Raw genomic sequence first — 17,110 nt, 5'->3', positions numbered from 1 at the left:
CGAACTTATTATAAAAAAACCACCTCGTCGCCAATGTTATGTACTGCACATGTCCGCCATCTTCCCAGACTCCGAGTCGCCAACATCGGAAAACCCACTTGCTAATTCATCTATACTACAAATACCATATTGTTGTCGTTAAATAGAGTGAGCGTGACGCTATATAGAGTGTATTATTGTATAGAAAACAAGGTAAACCAACCAAAGTCAAACAATTTCGACGTTTTAAGGAGTTTGTCGTTAAATCGAGTGACGTTATAAAGAGTTTACACTGTGTATGTGTGTATATGTATATATGTGTAAATGTATATATGTGTATATGTATTACATAATAAAATGTAAGCAATACAAAATATACAATTACATTATAATTACAATGAAGTTTTAACATTGATTTGGTGAAACTATAAGAAATAATAAGAACAATAGAATAATATGTGTACCATATTCTATATAACCACACTGATAGAGCAAAAATTTATACTTTGGTTGAAGTCATCCTACAATTGTAACATTACAGGATTTCTGCCCCCTACTATCAATAACAGTTTGACTGAAAATGTTTTATGTTGATGTTTTCTAAATGTTTCATAATTATTTTGTACTGTGTTTCTTTTATTATGCATAGGCATTTAAGTATGTGTTTGTGCATTAATATTTATTATTATTAATTTGGGTTATGTTTTATATAAAGCTGAATGTAGTGTGTTTTATTATTTGTTTCATTGTAATTTACTTAATCACTTAAAATCAACATGTATATTAATTAAGTTCTGTCAAATTTTAAAGCATATTCTGGGTAGTAAGACTGTAACTTTCTAAAAAATTCTAGAAGGTTTCTAAAGAAAGGAAGACAGGCGCGACACTGTTGCAGCAAGTCATTTTCATGCATCAAGTTAGTGCGTTGTTGGAAAAACCCAGCACATGGGGCCATGACTGCACAGCACAGCAATAGACTGGAACTTTCGCTGGGCGCTGCCTAACCAGCCAATCAGAGCGAGCCTTTAAGGTGGTGTGACTGTTAAAGAAAAACATTTTTCCAGTATTTTTCCCTATATGATCAAGTACTGAATACTGTGTTGTGATTGGTCAGTTGGCTTACGGAGTTGCCTCCCTTTGTTTCTGGTTTTTTAAAGGAAGGTGGCTGCTTGGTGCAAGTTGGTTGTCTCTCTATCGTCACTACCTGCGGCCGCGTTGTCGGCAGCTTGCCAGACACAGTGAAGTAAAGTAACATATAGCTAACTTCACGCCTGATAGTAGGGGCCAGGCCGACTATTTTATTAATTTTTTGGGATTTGTAACTTAAAATTAAATTAAAGGGATTTGAAATATTTTTTGGTTAATCGAGTGACTCGATACATTGAATATGCGATAAATCATCTGAAACTGTAAGTTATGATTTACTTAATTTTTGTTTTGAGGAATAATAATAAAAGTCTGCCTTGAACTCTCATTTTTTTTAATGAAACTACATAATACCTAAGGGAATAATTTATCGTCAATGTTGGCAACTGTACGAACTTAAAAACTCATACCTCAAAATCATTGTATATAAACAAACTTTTCAAGTGATTAAAGTGATTTGTTATGTTTCTGGGTTGTATTGCCAGACCAACCTGGAATGTAATGCAAACTTTATTATATATATTTTTTTGCCATTAAAAAAATGTTGCTGTAGTTGGTAGTGCGCAATTATTAGGGAAAAATTAGTACCTATCAACATTCAACAGAATAAATTCCATAATAGCATAAATTGTAAAATTAAAAGCCAAAATAGTTATTTTCTTCTTTGTATAAATGTATAATTAACATAAGAAAATGTTTGGCACAATATAGTCAACACACACATTTTCTTATTTATTAAATAAAGTTCTCAAATGATGTCATAGAATGTTCAGAGCTTTAGATTGGCTGAAAAAAGATCACGGTTTTAATAATAACAAAGTATTAGTAAGAGTTAACCCTAAAGTGAACTCCACGTAATACTATTTCTGGGTTGGTGTAAATACTTATTGCAATGTGCAATTGTAGCCAGTCAGATTAAATTACATGGAGTTCAACTGTTATGTATTTTGCTGTGTTGTGTGTATGTTGATTGTGGCCAGGCCTTAAGACACATTCATTAATAACCTAGATTTTTCTGCATGAGTCTGGGAAATGGAAAACAATCTTAGCTCAGATTTGGAACTGCTACAGTTTTTGTTCATATCCATTTTGAGCGGACATTTATCTCTAAAAATCTTAAGAGTTAATAAAGATTACTTTCAAACAAACGGTTAATCAAAAACACCACAATGGAAAAGTGTAAATATCTACAAATCATCAATATAACAAAAATGTTGTAACTACACTTATCAATATTAAAAACACAATTCAAGTTGAAATATTGTTTTACAGTTTTAAAAAAATTGACCAATCAAATTTTAAATGACTTAGATATCTTAAAAAGTAAAAGTAAAGAATATGACAGGAATGCTGAGATTGGCTTGCTATCAGTGATAAGTTGGTCCCACAGAGAAATTGGAAACGAACGGGAAAAAATGGGGCATTCTAAACCAAAACTCACTGCCCCGATGTCCTTTAGCAGTTTTCTCCCCATGGCTGTACCAGGACCTTGTGTGTTACACACAAAAGATTGATTTCTATAGTGGTCTTAGAAATCTTATATAAACAACAGGAAATAATTCATTTTCAGCATTTTGCTTAGAGGTAAAAAAAATGAGACGAGGGTCTAAAGGGTTTTTAATTATGCTATTAATTATTAAGGGAAAAACTTGTAAGAAATTTGTGATATTTGAATTTTGTGTTATGTAACAGAATGTTTCTAGTCATTAAAATTTGCACCTATTGAAAGTTATCCTTAGTTGCTGCAATTAATTTATACCTTGGGGTCAGTTAAAAACAAAATGGGTATACTGGAAAACAATGATCATTTACTTCACTGGTCATAAGCTTGACATAACATAACATAACTTAAAATTGAAATACATACGACATATGGTTGTTAATACGAGGTTTTTTTTTTCAACCTCTGATCGGCTGTAATAAAAAAACGGGAATGAATTGGGAAATTATTTTAATGTCAAAAGAAATGTACATCTTTACTCTATTTTTCCACATAATCACCGTGCAGATTGAGGCATTTGTCGTACCGATGCACCAGCTTTCCAATACCTTCTGCATAAAATGATGCCTCCTGCCTATTCAGCCACGTTTTAACAGTGCTCTGCAGTTCATCATTGGTGTTGAAGCATCGTCCTCCAAGCCACTTTTTCAACGTGGGGAAAAGGTGATAGTCACTCGGTGCCAAATCCGGACTGTAAGGAGGGTGATCAAACACAACTGAGGTGTGAGTTGGCCGCTCCACATGGTTGGTGGAAGGGGGTAAACACTACGAGACGTGTCGATTCGTGTACGAGCGATTAGGGTATCGATTAATGGGCATGCTATGGAGAAATGAAACTGTAATCACACTGCAGGGCACTGTTAAAACGTGGCTGATAAGGCAGGAGGCATCATTTTATGCAGAGGGTATTGGAAAGCTGGTGCATCGGTACGACAAATGCCTCAATCTGCACGGTGATTATGTGGAAAAATAGAGTAAAGATGTATGTTTCTTTTGACATTAAAATAATTTCCCAATTTATTCCCGTTTTTTTATTATAGCCGATCGGAGGTTGAAAAAAAAATAACCCTCGTAAATAATTAATAAATGTACAACACAACACATTTAAACATATTTACTTGTGGTGTTGGCATATACATGTAATGCAGGACAGCAAGCTGGAGTAAAGTACATACCACTCAATTATGGTACAAATACATTTTAGATGTACGCCTGGCAACACTGTCGTTCCTCTGTGGGAACCATGGAGGGAAATCCCCATCTAACCTTGGAAAGTCATGACAGTTCTCACCCCCGCCCCGCCCCGTCCAATGAGTCTGAACTCTCAGCTGATCACAACCACAGCCCGGGAATATCTTTTCATACAGCCTACAGGTGTAGGTAGATTTTGAAGTGTATATTTATTCTGGAAATTTTTTGGAAACTTATAAATTTCTAGAACATTTTTTGTACTTAATGTATATAACATATTTATGTTTTCTAATATTTCAAAATTATTTATTAAATATGTGCTCATATTCCATGCAGCAAAAATATTACGAATATTTCTAACTCTATGTATCCAGTATTGGATAGCTTAGAACAAATTTCATATTATATTCCAACAAAGGTAATTATTCAAATTTTTTGACCTTCAAACACTTTTTTCATCCCTTGCACTAATAATGTGGTCATATAAAAATGTGTTTTGGACCAAATTTAAGATAATATTAAGAGGGTTTAAAATAAATTCATACAAATTTGATACTATGGAAGTTTCAGTTTTTTTAAATTTCAACCTAAGTTTTTACAGTAGTAATTCGTTTCATTATAAATTATTTCAGCCAAAGTTTTAGATGAAGTTTAAGATTTATACAATAAATTATAACTAATTTGATAGTACAGAACCTTAATTTACCGGGATAATACGGGGAAGGCCAGTACGGATAAGCGAAAATCTTGAATAATTGAATTCAAATGTATTTAGAATGTATGTACAATACAGCAAAATTTCATAAGTAATTTATACAAAACAAATGTACTAGTATTACTGACACTAATTATAAATTTTTAAAAATATGTATTAATGAAACTATTTGTAATGACCTAAAAGACAGTTTCAATGAAAAATATGAATTATATTTACAATTTGATATACATAGGGACATGCAATTTAACGAAATACACCCCAAAAAGTATGTTTAATTTTAATTGATAACCTGGTTAACCGAATGCCCAGTTAATAGGGTCACGGATAATCCCTTGCAGTAATGATTGGTTAGATAAAAATGTATTTTAACAATAGTTTTAGACAATATTTAGAAATTTAACAAAAATAAGAAAAAAATGGATTCAGTAGTGTACATGATAGGAAAGTTTTATTTTATTTCTTATTCCATCCTCAGGTTTTTTCAACCCTTTGCAATAAAGGGTTGTATTATCAAAAATTGTTTCATATAAATGTTGTAATTAATTATCAAAAATTGTTTCAAATAAAAGTTTTAAATAAAAAATTTTTAAAATTTACAAACACTTTGAACTAATTCAATGGTGTGCCTACGAACAGATATTTGTTGTCCTCCAACCCTTGTTTTTTCCAGTCCTTGCAGTTATGATTGATTGTATCAAAAATGTTTTTAGACAAAGGTTTTTGGTATTACTCCTACGAGTTATAATGCGTTCAAACGGATGTGATATTCATCATATTATGGGAGTTATAGCAATTTTTCTGTTTTTAAAACAACCTTACCCCTTGCTACCTTTTTGGTCGGATATTGCCCATTAATGTACTAGACTGAGATTTTCAATGTTTATATTTTATGTATCAGTTTTGAAGTGATTTGTGAAAAATTACAGCAGTTATCATGTCCATAAATATGTGATATGTGTGTGTGTGTGTGTACAAACTTTTGTGTTGATGATGGTTTTGAGTATTTCTTTGAAATCTACCTAATATGATTCACTTTTATATATCTAGAAAAAAGACCATAATTTCTATTCGTTTGAAAAACAACCTATTTTATTTTACTGTTGAACACACTACCTATCTTATTATTAGTGCTCATTTAATACTATTCTAATATACAGCCATGCAGGAAATTCGTTCAAATTCTAATTTTAAAATAGCATAGCAATAGCCTACACATAAGTTGCATATTCATTTATCAAATATGTATAATTATTTTGGTTTTGTTTTGTATATGGCAGCAGTAGCAGTAATGATTCTGAAGAACACTCAGTTCAAGAGGTATGTGTAACTGGAACAGAGATTGAGGCAGCAAGAAGCCATTAGGAAGAACTTCAAATTCCAGCAATGCAAGGCATCTCTGAGGATGAGTTCCAACCATGCACTGCATGTGAACAGCATTTTACGACTAACGTTGGAACATCAAAGGCATTTTTTTCAGGTTCTACAATTCCGACAAAAAACTTCATTCAGGATGAGCCTGCTTTTCATTTTGATTTCAGAGACCCAGGTGACTTGCAGCTTTTTCGAATGCAGAAAGGTGCTTTATAGTATCAGGATTATTGAACAAGAGGAAGATAGAGCCTGATTTATGTAACACCTCAAGAGATGGAAGAAATTTAACCAAAGACTGGTTCACCACAACTTTGCCTGGTGGCCTAAAAGTACACTGAACATGGCTAGCATGCAGTCAATCAAAAAATGCTTTGTTTTGTGTACCATGCAAACTTTTTTCTACATGTTCTTTGAACAAAAAAATATCTGTTTTGGCCAAGGAGGAAGGTTTCACTTGGTGGAATAAGTTGAGCGAAAGGATTCCTGAGCATTAAAATTCACTTAACCACAAAAAGTATTTTTGCTCATGGAAAACATTGGAAGTAACCTTGACCCCAATCAGCAGGCGTGAAATTATCCATTCATCAAATCTTAATTAATTTTTGTGAGCTGCAGACGACGTGACCGCATGCGGCGACAATCGAGTGACAACTAATTTGCATCATGCAGTTGCCTTCCCTTACAAAGGAGAAAACAAAGGGAAGGCCACCCCATGTTTAAACTGACCAATCACAATACAGAATAAGAATCATGACCATATAGGAATTAATTCTGGAAATCATCGTTCTCAGAAAGCCTGGAAAGATGCATCACACCACCTTAAGTTTCGTTCTGATTAGCTGGCGAGGTAGCATCCAGTGAAAGTTCTAGTCCATTGCTGCGCAGCTGTGCACCTACGTGTTGGGTTTTCCCAACAATGCACTAACTTTGGCGTGAAAAATAACAAACTGGCAACAGTGTGTCATGTCCGTGTTTTCCTTTCTTTTTAAACCTTCTTGAATTTTATCGCCTCACTAATCAGAATATGCTTTATAATTGTAAAAACATAATTAATAGACATATTAATTTTAACTGACCAAACAAATTATAGTAAAAACTTAATAAAAAGTTTCATCTTTATGTACAACATAACCAAAATTAATAATTAATATTTAAGCACAAAAAATACCTTAAATGCCTATGCATAATAGAAGAAACATGAGGATAAATTAATTATGAAACATTAAGAAAATGTCAACAACATAAAATATTCTCAGTTAACAGTTAACAGTAGCAGGAATTATGCTATGCTACAATGTATATTTAGACCATTTAGTGTAGATAAGTATGTATATGAATTATTTATAACTTATGTGTCTGACTTATGCTAATGTACTTATTGGAAGCAGGTTGAGGTACACTGGGAGCCCCTCCCGGCCACTGGAGGGTTGGCGTGCCCTGCCACGTGCTAACATATTGTTGGTGCATGGAGAAGGTGTTCTCCAGATCTAGACACACTATGCCTGATGGCCACCTGTGGAGAGCGCGTAGTGCTGACCGGTGCTTGTTTGGTGCAGGCCTGCCGAGGTTTGTTCTGAGCGCTCAGGGCAAGCACCAACTGGTCCACGACAACTACCTGTACTGCCTCGACCGCATGGCTGCTGGCCGCGCGTTCTGGAGGTGTACTGACTTCCGCAAGCACCGGTGCCAGGCCCGCGTGTCGACTGTCGAGGGCGACGTCACCAATCAGCCCCGCGTCGGCCACAACCACGAGTGCCACCGCGACAAGATCAAGAAGAGGATGCTGTGGGAGCAGCTCAAGGAGCAGAAGTCTGCAAGGCAGGCGACATAGACAGGTTCACGAGTGCTAGCTTTGAAGACGTGGACGATAGCAGACGTTGAAGCATCCATGGTTAACAACTTACCGAGGGACACTCTTCACTTGGGTGGCTACACTGTGCCAGGTGGCACAACACAACTAAATCCTGCCAGATTATGCTACATATTTTTTTTTTTTAAATATTACCACCTGCCACTAGAAAAGAACAGAAAACCATTTCTTTTGGTTTAAAACTTGCGTATCCTCTTTTCTTGAACAAAGCAGGTTGCAAAGAAAGATTTCTGTTTATGATAGGACATCAGACCGCTACTCTATAATATTCTAGTTACTTTCTAGTTTTGCTATTAAATTTATTTTTTAAAGTTTTTTGTATTCATAAAATCTTCAATGTACATACAACCTTAAGAAGGTAATGGACAATTTTGGTGATTTTCTGAATTCTTGTGACATGTTGGTAGTAGAATTGAAATTATAGCTTGCTCCATACTGCATATTTTTGTATTTCCTTGTAAACATATCAGTAGGTCTTTTGGTGAAATTGCTGGTTCACCACATCACAAACATATGTGTTTGTGACTATATTAGTTGTCCATAAATTGGTGGATGTTTCTGAAAGTGGCTGAACCCTGCTTCTACATACAGCTGTTCTGTTCGCAGGTGAGTTCCTGTTAGTCCCGAGCGCTAAGGGCAACCAGCAGCTGGTGCACAGAGACTTCTTGTACTGCGTGGACACCACCAATGGCCAGAGGACAGCGTGGAGGTGCACAGACTGTAACAAGCACAAGTGCCGTGCACGCGTGATCACCGTCGGGAGCGTGCTGATGGCTGCACGCTCGGGCAATGTCCACAACCACGGCCCGCACACAGAGAAGCTGAGGCGGCGCCTTGCTTGGCAGCACATCCTCGGGCTCCAATAGCTTCTCTCCCTTGCCTCCCCACTACTCACGGTACTGTGCGGCAGTGGTTCACTTCCAAGGAGTTCCTTCGCAACTCCAAGAGATGCTACGCACCTTGCATTAGCACAGATCTTGCCTGTGTGACCTGTTCATTTATTACTGCTGCATGAATTAATTGGACGTTTCTTTCCTTTGCCCAATGTATCGTGTACTTTAGTAATTTATCTTGGCGTTCTTTGATCAACCATTGTAAAAATAAAAAGTTGTTTGTCAGTTGTATGACAAAAGTCTCATGTCTCTATAGTGATAATGGAGGTGTGTGTCTAGTTCTTAGGGTAGGACTTGTGTAATAGTAAAATATTAGTTTCAGAAGTGTTTGGTAGTCTGCTATAAACTTCAGTTGTCTACTAGAGTTTGCACTGCCTGGTGGCTGGGCACATCTCGGTGATTGGCTTGTGGTCCTGCCACAGCACTGGAGGCTGAAGCGATACCGGCCACGGGCAAGCTTGGTTATGAGTGCAGTACGGGAGCTCTGCCTACCTTTCTGAGACCCTAGCAATATTGCCTTACCAATTTGTGGGATGAAGGCTATTGATTCAACAGACGCGGACTGCCCTAACCAAAGATCAAGGTTACCACCAGCCCCTAACTTTGTCATTTGTTATTGAAGAACATAAATATTTACATGCATGTGTCTGAATGTATATGTACTATGCTAATATAGTTACTGTAATTTGTTTTAGCAGTAGTTACTTTATAACTTCTTCACTGTAAATACCTTTTTCGAAAAATTAACCGTGCATCATTGCCAAAGAGCAGGCGGCTTGATTATGCAGTAAAACCTTAGAACAAGCCATGTCATTTGACTGTACATTTTAGCCTTATGATCTTACATAATGCATTTGAAAAAATATCATACAATTTTATATTCTCAAACTTGTACAGTGTGTTACGAACACTGTGCGGTAGTCTATGTTGCCTTGTGTTATCACAGTGTGTAAAGTTTGGCCCTAAACCCCGGCCAAACCAAACAACTTCCGCAACCCGCGACACAGTAAACTCCTATATTGCCCCGTACTGCGAGCGCAGGTAAACCCAAAAAAATATTAAAACCCAAACTAATGGCAGGCTCAAAAAATACTAATAAGATTGCGAACAGTGAGAGGAGGCAGCAAGTTAAAAAGACGCAAAAAGTATATGGCAACATTTAATAAATATATATATAAATATACCACAAAATCGTTTAATCACAAATCAGCGCATACATCATAAAATACATACCCTATTACTACTAATAAAAAAGCTATATAATAATACTAAAAAAAAATACTTTAACAAATCCCCCAAAAAGGTATAATTTGGATCATATACTTCGGAGCTCCAAAAAATCAAATGTAACTACCCAAAAGGCTTAAAAATATATAAGAACATATTAATACAAATACAAATATAAATACGCACCGGGCGTAGTACTACTGTAAATACCAATTAACAGAATTTACCATAAAATAGGCGAAATCTAGCAAAAATTTGACACACATTAGCATCCAAATCAAAATATCAAAAATTAACAAATTACAAATTATGGGTTAACAAGCCTTCTCAGTTAAGTCATTCTCTAACGGTCGACGCCTTTTTTTCTTCCACGTCTGGCAGGCATTGGGTTAACACGCTGAACGTAAAATCCCAGTTTCAGTGTTATTAGTCCGTTAATTTAAATCTCAAAAATCCACAGATTATAGTTTCGCACCAGGGGTCAAAGGGGTCAACGGGGCAGTGGCACGGCTGGCACTTACTTGCTTTTTTGACGTTGAGATGTCCGGTCACCAAATACACTCGTTTGCTCACGAGTGTTTTTAATGGCAAACCCTTGCCATTACACGTTACCGTAGCTGCGGGTAATTGTACGGATATCACGCCGTACCGTCTTGGAGTTTTGTTTGGCGCACATAATTCATCCTTGGAAAATCCTCGCGACATTCACACACGCCTCACCAACCACTCACGTTTCATCGTACCAACGCGTTCTATATATATATATATATATACATATATATATACATACATACATACATACATATACATACACACATATATACATACACACACACACACATACATACATATATATATATACATACACACACACACACACACAGAGATATATATATATATATATATATATATATATATATATATATATATATATATATATATATATATATGAACCCCGTTCATATTCAAAAGGAACACTCATATTCAGATGTTCGACCGGCAAGTCACTTCGATGTGGAACCATCACCATGGCCAACCCGCGTTTAACTCACGTCCGCGCCCGCCCGGGCCCACCAGGCGACTGCCGCTCGCCAGTCTCCCCTGACGTTACACACTCAGCTGTTCTGCTCGCGCGCCACCTAGCGCAGCGATTACCAAAATATTCGGTAGTGTCCTTGAACGTTCCAGACCAATTTAATAACTTAAAATCTTAAAATAAAAATAATAAGACTAAACAAGAATTACAATTTCCTTTTTAAAAACAAAATATAACCAACTTAAATCCAAAATAACTCTTATTACCAGTGCATCCAAAAAGGTTAATAAAATAAGTTAACCATTTCTATCAACATAAACATTATCAAAGGTAGAGGCTGTAGCACACATGCTACAAGTGTTAAGTAAATAATATAAATAAAATTAAGAAAAAATCTTTACACCTTGTAATTGTATTCTGACAGTAATAATTATCAGGCATACTATTTTAATTGTATTTTTAAATGTGAAACCAGTCCTAAAGAAGTAATTTAATACTCTGTTATTTTTATTATGTAGTATTGTATTTTTTGCGGAACATCCAGTAATAGTAAATTGTTTTGTGGTGAAAATATTTGTTATCAAAGAAAATGTGTATGTTTCATGTTATATCATTAGTCAGTTTTTGTGCTGTTTTAAAATGTTTTTAAATAAAAAATAAGTTAAAATAAATTACTAAATACTTGTACTGTGTTATTTTTCGACAGAAATGAACATTTTTTTGTGCATTTAGTCAGATATTAGTAACTGCAAATCAAACAGCAAATTCCAAACTCCAATTCAGTCAGCTTAGTGTTCACAGCTTCGATTATCTAAAGTTATCATTTTAACCTGCCAAGTAGTTCATGAGGTCCATACATTGCATACACATTAACTTTGCTGATTTCTTAATTTTTCTTGGTATTCCTGTTAAAACTATATATTGACGTTTGACAATCCAGAAAGGTTGTTATTCCGCATGACCACCGTTAATAATGTGCTGGATTTGAGTTTTTTTATGTATTATATTATTAATTAATGTGTGTGTGTTTGTGTTGAAGACTGCAAGTGCGGACAGCACAATCCCTAAACCGCAACCAGTGAGGAAGAAGAATATTCCAAGGCTCATAGCTTTGTTCTAGCTGGCTGCGAGTGCTGCCAGCACACATTCCCTCGCAGAGCTGCTCTCTCTGCTGAAGTTTTCCCGCGTGGCCACTTCATTGGTTAACAATTTCCCATCCCAGGCTTTGACTGCAGAGCACGCCTGCTCCAGCAAGAACGTGGAACTCCTGGTGAAACGCACGTTGAAGAGGCAACCCCTGGTGATACGTGTTGACTTATGCCCAGCAGAGAGTGGGACTCGTCGACAGTCCTTGCCTGCTCAGTAAAGGTCCAGTGACCTGGCCGACCAAGAAGAGAATATTTCATTGAAAGAGTTGCAATGTGGATTGATAACATGCAGACACTTGGAAGTGTAATCAGTTCTCCACTACTCTCAACAGTTTCACTTTAAATTATGGCACATTTGTTATCAATTATAACAAAATATGCAGTACATGCTATACATTTAGCTTTCAATGCCGTAAAACTTATCATGAAAAGATTGAAATACCTATTACTTAAGAAAGTTTTTAAGACAATGAAATATAAGCATTAAAAAGATTAAAATTTAATACAATTTTGTTTGAACAAAACTTCATAATAATTACATACCGTATTTACTCGCGTAAAGGCCCCGCCCGCGTATAAGCCCCCCTCCTTGTTTTGTAAACATTTTTGAGAAAAAATTTAAAAACCGTGTTTTTCTGGGTTTATCTGAGGGCAGGGCAGCTTGGCTTGCATCAAACAACAAGCCATGTATTGTGAGCGGCGGGAGGTGATTTTGTACGCGGCAGTGATACAGAGACTGGTATTATAGTTTGTCCGTTCTCAGTAAGACCGATGTGAGGCATGCCAGACGTAAGCAGTTAGTTCTTTCTCAAACGACATAAAGATAAAGAAAGCTGGACTCTCGCGCTGCCGCTGTGTTGATGTGGAGTGTTGTCAGAGAAGAAGAGGGGAAGTGGGTCAAGGATTCTAACACTCCATTGTCTGGTTGGCTGGCTAGCTGGCAGGAGGGAGGTTAAGCCACGCCTCTGCCTCTCTCCCCCCCCCCTGTAATAGCGCTGCCTCTCCCCCCTGCGGAGTCGATGCCTCTCTCTCCCTCCTGCCGCGTCGCTGCCTCCCCCGCCCTACCTCATTCGAACAAAGACGCACGACTTGAAAAGAAAAATCTATTTTTTCCTCCAAATTCGCGTATAGGCCTCCTCCCCTTTTTTGGAGTCAAAATTTGGGGAAAAAAGGGGGGCCTTTACGCGAGTAAATACGGTATTCAAGATGGTAGACTTAATCAAGGTTTCTTATTTCTTGTGTAGATAAACGTTCAACTTAACTCCCAGAGTTACTATCGTCAGGGAAATCAAGCTGTTAAAATACAAATTTTTAAATTTGTGAAGACAACTTGTTTGTTTTCTTCTGTAATTTTTAACTCTGTCACGATGCAAACAAGACAGACAAGATGGTATTTACAAACCACAACAGATCTTATAGTGTGTCCTACGATTTTGACTAATCGATAGGCACTGATCTTAGAATAGCATGATGATGTGATGTACACTGAGACCATACTTTGGTGATTTTGACGATGTACCTAATTGATGTGACCAATAATCTGAAAAAATTCTTGTAACTTCCATGGTGCACTGTGACTATAGCCTAGCTATAATCACAAAATGGATCAACCATTGCAAGTAAAGAAACAAAATAAATGTTATAGACTCAGAAGGAAGCCCAACTATCAGAAGATGAATTACCAAGCAACAGCCTTAAAATTTGTGAATGATGATTTTGTTTACCTACTTATCACAAGTATTTATTTTTGTTCTGTGCTGTCATATGTATAAACTTATCAGCAATAATGTACATTCTACAAACTTCTTATGTATTCAGAATTTTAAACCTACAAAATAGAAACTTTATTTCTTTGAAATGTGCAATTATAATTTAATTTTAATCTTTTTGTAATTCTGTGTTTGTTCGTTTGTAGGCCTACAAATATGAATATAAAAAAAAAAATGTTTTGGTACATTTTTAACAGTTGATTTATTTGTTCTACTAGAAGTATAAACACACATAGTTAAACCACAAATTAAAAAGTGTATTTAAGCTAACTAATGCCAAGTCTGAAATGACATCTCTTATACAAATTACCCTCTTTTATCGCATAATGGTCGCACTCGCGTAATTGTCGCACCCATATTTTAGGGAGTCAAAATTTGGATAAAAAAAAACCTCTCGCGTAAACGTCGCATAATGTTTTTGGTCCTGCTATTAGATTCCGAGCGTTTTCTGTGGGTATTTTTTCCATATAAAAGATGTTTTTTTTAAATAGAAATCCAATATTTATTCGGACATTACCACTTAATTAAATAAGTAACGGAAATACGAAGTTGTCTGATGTGTAAATTATCTTTTAAAGATTTTTTTAGACGTTATAACTAGTGGTGCACCGATGCGGATACCGATGAATCGTAATCGGCGATAATGGGTACTTACCGATTAATCGTAATCGGCAATTATCTTAACAATTACTTTGCCGATTATTTACGTCCCGGCGTAATTAAGTAGGTTTTTACCGTGTAATGTTTTGTTACAGATTTTAGGACGAAATACCATAATATTTGTATATATTACAAAATTCATCTAACTCCGTCATATCATAATTACAGATATTTCGTTAAGTTTAATAAATCTCATTGCCTCGAACAATAAAAAATAAATTTTTCCTACACGTTTATTTACGTTTCGTCTTTTGTTTGTTTAGTGGCCTTGTTCATTACCTATAGCCAAAGACGTAAAATAGATGTCACGCAATCAAAATACCACAAACAGTTGCAGTGGATTCTATGACAATCTATCTTTTCGAGTCGTAGTAGCAGTTCAAAATCGTGGTCCCGATACCTTCTAGAGTTTATCACTGCATTTTACCAACTCGTTATGGGCGTCTTTGGTAACGTTATCCGTTGTTGTGTTATTTGTATGTGACGTGAAAAGTGAAAAAGTATTTATAATTTTATATATTCAGTCAACATAAATAAAATAACATGTGCTAGATTTGGTTTTTGGTCATTTTTATATAATTATAGTGAGATGGCGAGTAGGGAGGAAAAAAATGAAGTGTGGAAACATTTTTCTATAAACTCAAGTGAACAAAATAAAGCAGCATGTTTACATTGTTAAACGGTAATTTATTGATGCAACCTTATGTGATAGTCGATAATAATGCTAATTTTCCGCAACAAAAACTTACCCATTGTAAATTACAATTATTAGACTGTAGTTCAAGTTGTTTACAATAACATATTTAAATAGAAGTTAATTTAATTTACACTTTGCAATGACTTAATAGTGTATTTTATACATTTTTATACTGTTATTATAACTGTATTCTCAATTTTACCTAATCTTTTTATTAAATTCACATGGGAATAAAAATTTTTGTGTGCATTCTTACACTTAAAAAAAATTTCTTCATTATAATCGGTAACTGAATCGGTATCTGCCGATTATTGCTCTCATAATCGGTAATCGAATCTGTAATCGGTAAAGTCATATCGGTGCACCACTAGTTATAACCTTCATCCTTTTGTCAGCGTCGCCGCGGTGTACCGCATACATAACTGTAGCCAGCGCTTGTTGCAATCATTAATATTTGGTTCTTTTAAAGACTTTTTAGACGTTATAACCTTCATCCTTTTGTCAGCATCGCCGCGGTGTACCACATACATAACTGTAACCAGCGCTTGTTGCAATCATTAATATATGGTTATGTTGCTTTCCATATAGAGCGCGCGCCCGTATCCGAATATCGATATCTCACCGAGTGCATGCGACGCACACACACTATTTGGTTGTGTCGCTTCCCGTATAGAGCGCGCACACGTAGCCGAATATCAATATCTCGCCGATTGCATACAACGCGCGCTCTCTATCAGGAGCTGAGTTAACTACATTTGATAGCCCGCATTCTTAGTGTTGTTAACTACGGTAGTTACACATTTGTTCAGCTTGCATTTGGATCACAGATGTTTTTCTATTTAAAGTTGAAGAAAGGTTTTTGTTGTATGACTTAATAATTTAAATTGTTTGGTGTGCTTTTATACTTCCCTTTTTAAATAAACGTACTTTCCATGAATGGGTTTTGTTTTTATGAATAACTTTATCTAACAAAAAAATTTTTTTCCCGTTTAATTGTCGCACCCCTACTGTTCAAACTTGGTTTTAGACTGAAATGTGTGACGATTATGTGAGAAAACACGGTATCAGATAGTCATGTTGCAAATATGCTGGAACAAATTTGCAGTTTATGAACTTTACAAAATAAGTTTACCAACTACGATTACAATCATACGGAAATGTCTTGAAAAACCTGGAAAAGTCGGGCACACTTAAGTTTTCATGTAAGTATCTACAGGCACTACAAAATAAAGTGAAAGGCAATTTCAAAAGTAAATACCAAGCTGGCTTACGGAATGTTCTTTTACTGTCAGGCTTAAATGATGGTTATCAAGAACTAATTCCCATTACATACTTATTTCAGCTTAGCTTGCATGATGTACCAATTGATCTTGAGGGATAGTGTATTACTGCCCCAATTAACAGTTGGTTATGCTGTTGCAATGTACTAAATGAATGGTGGTGGTGATTTAAGTGAATGCTAAACACACCTGTTGAGGCAGAGATGCTTAGACACTCTCCCCAGGGAGGCAGTATGTCAGGGTCTCGTTGGCGGCTGAAAATGTTCGAGGTGGAGTACAGCAGTCCTGTGGGGGCATGATTCCAGAGGTAGAGGGGTTAAGGCTGCATGGCCAGTGCAGTCTAGAAGGCTGCCCAAAACTATGAACAATGGCCTGCAGCAGAGATGCTCCCTGGTTCTTTTAGACACACATCTGTGCACATATGATCAATATTTTTGCGTAGATGCTATGTTTCACTGATTGGATTAACTTCCCCATATAGCAAGAGACCTGGGTATCCATAAAGCTTTGCTACAGTAAAGGATAGGTTTCTTTCCAAAGAAAAAATAAATTTTTTTTTACATCAAGTTGTAATTTCAACAGGGCATGATCAACACATACAATGTTCTAAAAATCACAATATCA

General features: G+C 35.9%; 1 protein-coding gene across 2 annotated transcripts in view; it reads left to right on the top strand.

The window, feature by feature from the left end:
• The window catches only part of LOC134539911 (GDNF-inducible zinc finger protein 1-like), a 130,719-nt gene extending 113,649 nt beyond the window's left edge, over positions 1-17,070 (top strand). The window contains exons 6-7 of one of the 2 annotated variants that reach the window (XM_063382287.1): positions 7,463-7,724; positions 8,383-17,070. In XM_063382287.1, the coding sequence (XP_063238357.1) occupies positions 7,463-7,724; positions 8,383-8,386 (266 nt within the window). In that variant the 3' untranslated portion in view covers positions 8,387-17,070. Of the gene's footprint in view, positions 1-7,462; positions 7,742-8,382 lie in introns of both variants that reach the window. The other variant, XM_063382272.1, reaches the window with a different exon arrangement.
• Positions 17,071-17,110: the final 40 nt, after the last annotated feature.

This window comes from Bacillus rossius, chromosome 1 (assembly GCF_032445375.1).
Source record: "Bacillus rossius redtenbacheri isolate Brsri chromosome 1, Brsri_v3, whole genome shotgun sequence".
NCBI lineage: Eukaryota > Metazoa > Arthropoda > Insecta > Phasmatodea > Bacillidae > Bacillus > Bacillus rossius.
Note: the sequence above shows the minus strand (reverse complement) of the source record. Positions and strands in the feature narration are given on the sequence as shown.